This window comes from Sceloporus undulatus, chromosome 3, assembly GCF_019175285.1.
Source record: "Sceloporus undulatus isolate JIND9_A2432 ecotype Alabama chromosome 3, SceUnd_v1.1, whole genome shotgun sequence".
NCBI lineage: Eukaryota > Metazoa > Chordata > Lepidosauria > Squamata > Phrynosomatidae > Sceloporus > Sceloporus undulatus.
The window spans coordinates 192,910,509-192,916,508 of NC_056524.1; the positions used below are offsets into that span (position 1 = coordinate 192,910,509).

General features: G+C 39.1%; 1 protein-coding gene across 1 annotated transcript in view; it reads left to right on the forward strand.

The window, feature by feature from the left end:
* Positions 1–6,000, forward strand: part of CPXM2 (carboxypeptidase X, M14 family member 2) — a 98,846-nt gene that overhangs the window by 40,871 nt on the left and 51,975 nt on the right. The window contains exon 4 of the mRNA XM_042460996.1: positions 2,976–3,115. Coding sequence (XP_042316930.1) covers positions 2,976–3,115 — 140 coding nt within the window. The remainder of the gene's footprint in view (positions 1–2,975; positions 3,116–6,000) is intronic.

Sequence of the window (6,000 nt, forward strand, 5' to 3'; positions counted from 1 at the left end):
TTGGCTCTATCTGGACACACAGAACTGGACAGAGTGGAGTCAGATTGCCATTCCAGATTGTGGCAACCTCTCTGATTCCAAGGAGCTAGGGGATTAGGCAGTTGGGAGTGAGCATTCCCCAGCAGTATGTGGCAGATCTTTTTTCCTTTGAAGATCATAGGAAAAACAAGGAGAGGTTTTGTAGGTTCTAGCATCTGTTAAATGTGAAATGTTGACTCATTAAGTACCTGGTATCCAGATACAGCTAACTATAAATCTCCCAGCATCTCTCTGGTGTCTTTGTTGCTTGCAGCTATTCTATCTCCATGAGTGGCTGTGTTTGTTTGCTCCTGACCTTGGACTGGATACACCTGTCAACTCTGTGTCTTATTACTTGTTGGCTTAATTTATCTGGCTTATTGGCTTGGTACAATAACTTCTGGACTGGTTGATTACCTTACTCTTGTTCCTCCCTTCATCTCACTGATAGCCTGTGACTGACTTGGACTGGATTGACTATCCTACATCTAATAAAATAAACTCTTTTAGAACATGGCCACATAGCTCGAAAACCCCACAAAATACTATCCTATAACTTTTTGGGGTGAAACAGACCATCCCAAAGGAGTGGCTTGCTTCCGCCCCTTTGAGCACTGGCTTGGGGCTGCAGCAACTGCACACCACGGCCCCCATCTGGTGTTTTTCCAGACCAAAAAGAAGCAGCAAAATGCTGCTTCTTTTTGTTCTGGAAAAAAGGTATCCTTGCTGCAGCGGCAGCACTTTCCCTCATTCCTTTTGGCATGCAGCATGTGAAAACCGCACCAAAGGAATGCTGTAACACCGACTGCTGTCCAAACACCACACCTCCACACCGCACCCAAGCTGGTGCTTGCAGCTGATCTGTACAGCTCGTTTGCCTCACAACCACTTGACTCATTAGCACAGGATAATTCAGAGATTCACTATCCATCATCTAATGTACAGTTTTTGTCATGCAGTTGAATTGTAGGGTTGACAATTGTGTATTTCTGCAGATGTAATTGGACTGAAATTCCTAGCAGCCTTTGACATCCAAGTCAATGATGAGGAATGTTGGGAACTGCAGTTCAGCTACATCTGAAGGGCCACAAAATTCCCACTCCTGTTTTATTGTTCCATGATGATGGAACTATGATGAATGTTGTAGAGACATTATGGTCATCAGTGCCTCCATAGGAACACAATGGGCTGGATAAGACTGAACCAAGATCACACCTAGCCAACATGTGCTAGAAAAGGAACACAGAAGAAAGGAAAGAAGGTGAACATTAAAAAGAGAGAGACATGAACCAGGTTAAATAGTATAATAATATGACCCACTTTCTCCATACATTCATACACATACAACAAAACCTGTCCCAGTGAGAAGAAATATCAGCATAGAATTGAAACATGCCGATTATGATTGCCTGTAATGGATGAATGCCAGCTTGGTGTAGTGGTTAGAGTGTTAGATTTGGGACATCAAAGCTCACCAGAACACTACTTATCCATGTAGTAACCATGGGCTAGTTCCTTTCTCTCAGACTAACCTAACTCACAAGGCTATTGTGAGGATAAAAATGTATATTGCACACTTGAACTCCTTGAATGAAAGGCAAGGTAGAAATTTTGACAGTCATGATGATGAGAAGACCCTTGTCTTACCAGACATTGAATAATGGTGCCAGACAAGGACTGGACAAATATGAGACTTTTAAATATTTATTTTATTAATTTTTATGGGATGAGATAATTATATCTTTTCTAGTTCTTGTAAATATGTTTTAGTGAAACAGATCCTGATGCTTTTTTTTAAAAACATCTATTCTCCATATTCCTTTTAAAAATATACTTACATGTCTGTTTTACATGGTAAACTACATCTGTATTATTGCCATCTAATGGCCACAAAGCAGATTAAGAGAAACTTTATAACTACATCTAAGTCTGAGTGTGCTCTGGAATTTAGGTAGCATTCCCAGACAGAAAACATTCTGAGCAAATAGAGCCAAATGGAAACCAGTTATATTCCAACTGTTTTGTTTCCTCTAAATCAGGAAAGGGCAACTGTGGAGGGTCTTGCCCTTCCCCAATGTCATTTTTCACCCCTGAGTGGCTCTCTGTCTCCAGATTGGTCACCTCTGGTTTAGAAAACACCCCCCCCCCCCCAAAAAAAAGGAACATGTGAGTGGGGACTGCAATTACTTCAGAATAGATAAACCCGTGGAGTTTTCTAAGTGTGTAAATCTCTGTTTAGGCAGAAGTTTTACAATGATGGGGGTTCTGAAATGTACAGGAGGCTGTATGAGGGCCATTGATGGGGCACAACTGTCTTGTGGGCTACACAGTTCCATCACTGATTTAAATGTAGAGGTAGTAATACAATACTCTACTACTAACTCACTCAATTCACAGGGTAACACTGGAAAATATGTACATGGAAATGTAAATTTATCTATCATTTAAACTAGGGGATTTGAGGTAGGTGAATGGCTTCCTCACATTCCTTAATTGATCCATAACCCTGTTTCCAATGCTGCCATAAGCCACAATTTCAGGGCAGAAACCAACAGCTTATTTAACAGAATGAACACCGGGAACTCTAAATACCATAAGGCTGGCTCACCACATTTTGACCCAAGTGACGTAGTTCACCATGTAAAATCGTTTCCAGATAAAAAGTCCAAATTTGGTAGGTCAAGTGTAAAATGGCCTAAATCCACTATTGCATCTGCTTTGTCCTTTATGCCTGCCCTGCTATTTGATCCTAGGCATTGGCTTTTTTCTTAATCCTGCCTCTTGTCTTGTGGTTTGGTTTCTAATTTATTCCTCTTCAGTCCTGGCTTGTCCACAGCTCCTGGTTCACCACAGACTCTCAAAAACAGAATTTAGAGTGGGCTAGACCTTTTTCTTTGTTTCTTTTTAAAAAGTTGGTTTGTTCCAGATTTATCAAGACAGCTTTGCCTTCTTTTCAGGCAGGTGTTAATGAAAATGATTTTTATGATGGTGCTTGGTGTGCAGGACGGAATGACCCTTACCAGTGGATTGAAGTAGATGCTCGGAGGCTAACAAAGTTCACAGGAGTTATCACACAGGGAAGGAATTCTCTCTGGCTGTGAGTACCTGTTTTATTTCCTTTCTGCCGAAAATCTAGAAGTCTGGGTGAAGTTTTATGTTTAGTTATGTTAGTGGTTTAAATTTTATGTTATTAATGAATAATATGAAAGCCAGCGTGGTGCAGTGGTTTGAGAGCTGGAGTGTATATGCATCTACACTGTAGAAATAATGGAGTTTGATACCACTTCAAGTGCAGTAGCTCCATCCTATAGATTCCTGGGATTTGTAGTTCTACAAGATCTTTCGCTTTTGCTGACAGAGAATGCTGGTGCCTCACAAAACTACAAATCCCAGGATTCTGTAGGATGGAGCCATGACAGTGAATATGGTGTCAAGATTCATTATTACTGCAGTGTAGATGCACCCTATGACTCTAGAGATCAGGGCTTGATTCACTACTCAGCTATGGAAACCCACTGGGTGACCATGACTGATTCATACACTCTCAGCCCTAGAAAACTCTGTTATAGGTTTATTTATTTGAGTACTTATACCTTCAGCCCTAAAGGCTATCAGAGCGCTTACAATTATTATTTTTAATTAGACGGTTCCCTGCCCTTACCTCAGAGTCACCATAAAATGGAAATGACTTGAAGGGACACAACAACAACAACAGTGGGATAATACAACCATAAAATTAACAAAACAAAATACAGTGGGCCCACTGGACTTTGGTTCCAGAACTCTCCGTGGATACCAAAATCCATGGGTGCTCAAGTCCCATTAAATATAATGGCATAGTGAAATGATGTCCCTTATATAAAAGGGCAAAATCAAGGTTTGCCAATGGTAATTTGTATATTTTTAAATTATTTTCAACCTGTGGATGCTTGAATCCTTGGATAAAAGTACTGTGAATAAGGAGGGCTGACTGTAAAAGATTTACTAGAGAAATATAAAATTAGCATTAGATACTTTTCATCTTGGATCAGGAGTCAGCAACCATTCTCTCTAGCATTTCAAGACTTGCGTCTGTTATTAGTACAATGGCTTCACTATCAGTGGGGTGGTGAATCTGCTCTGTCTTTTAATCCAATCTGGGTTTTAGCTTCATTTTTCTGTCCTAATCTTTTTATTTTCCCTCACTGCCTCTTTGATTTGGATAATCCAGTTTCCATGGCAATGTGCTTACCTGTCTGGTATTTCAGGAATGGGTCTGGAAAACTAGAAAGCAGCCTTGGGCTTTCTCTAGGCAGAATTCCTATTTGGTTTTCAGCATTCAGCATTTGTAATGTTGTGGCTCTAGGGGCCAGGTTACAGAGAATTAGCAATATTTATTCAGGATTTGCAAGAAGGAAGTATCACACAAGTCTCGTCTTGGTCCAAAAAACAGACTAATATTTCATCTATGTATGCCTTCAATGCATTTACAGTCTATCTTCATTGCTGCTGCTTTTGCTATTGATTTGAAGGCCTTGCATTACATCATAGAGTTTTTGCATACATGTTATAGTGAAATGAAAAAGAAGTCAAGAGGAACATCTTGTTTAGTTTTCACACTTTCCAACAACAGATGTTGCTGCTTGGTGTCAAGAAGAAATGTAAAGACCTGTCACATCAGTACACATGGTTGCATTATTTGACTCCTAGGACAAGAGTATCAAAAAACTGAAGCCATCCATGGTACTAAATACAGTACTCAGAAATTGCTTGGGTTGCCAGTAGACAAAAATGAATTTCTGAGGAATCATAACAAAGTATAGTTAATATATCATATTTCTAATGCAGTCAGCATAGCATAGTGGTTTTAATGTTAGACTACGACTCCAGGAGAAAAGGGTTCAAATCTCTTCTTGGCCATGTAAACCCAATTAGATTACCTTGGGCAAGACAACTCCCAGTCTCAGAGGAAGATAATGGCAAGTGTCATCTGAACAAATCATGCTAAGAACACCTTGTGATAGAGTTTTTCCCCCTAGGGTTGCCATGCCCCAAGAAACTGATGTGAAGGAAGAGTAATATGTGGATACATATATGCATCTTCATTGCGATGCTTTTCTGGAAGATCTGAATGCACCACATAACTGAATATTTGCTTAGAATGAATATCTGCTAAAATAAAATCACAAGTAGAAACTTCCATCCATCGTCTGGCTGAAAAGAATTTCCTGGCATTTAAGGACATGTCTTTTCAGAAAGGCCAGTAGCTTTTTTGACTGTGTTGTTTATTTATAATTCATAGCTGGAAGATACAGTATTCCTTTAAAAGTTGATGAATCCTCACACCAGAAAAAATATATTTGGCTATATAAAGAAGGAATGAAGTAGATTCTGAGGAATAATATTTGTTTCAGATATTAATCTTTCCCATATATTGCCTTCAGATTGATATTAAGGCACCAACTGTAAGCATATTTCAGTATGATATGTTTATAAAAATTATTTCTACAATTGCTGCCTCAGTTAAAAGTCTGAGAAAAACAGAGGTATAATACAAAGATCAACTGGAACTTATGATCAACATCTGATATAATTCATCATGAGCTACTCTCTGAGATTATTGCATCATTAAATTTGTCTTGGTTTTGTCCTGCCTTTTTTCTTTTTCATGCAGTTGTAGTTACGAAGAGTCAGACAAAGTATTCCATAATTTCCCTTGAAAGCTAAGGGCTTGATTTTAAAAATATCTTTACTCCTTGTAAATATTTTTTTCAGAAAAATGTCTAAAAGTGCTACACTTGAGCCTGAGGAGTTATCCAGATGTTTTCTGCATACTTAGTTTAACTTTGTATTAGTTGGTGCTATAGTACTTCACCTAAAATGGAAAGAGAACAGGATTTCACCCAGACATTGTGCATTTCATCAGTGGCATATTTGCTGTGTTCATTTGTTCCTTCCTTCCTTCCTTCCTTCCTTCCTTCCTTCCTTCCTTCCTTCCTTCCT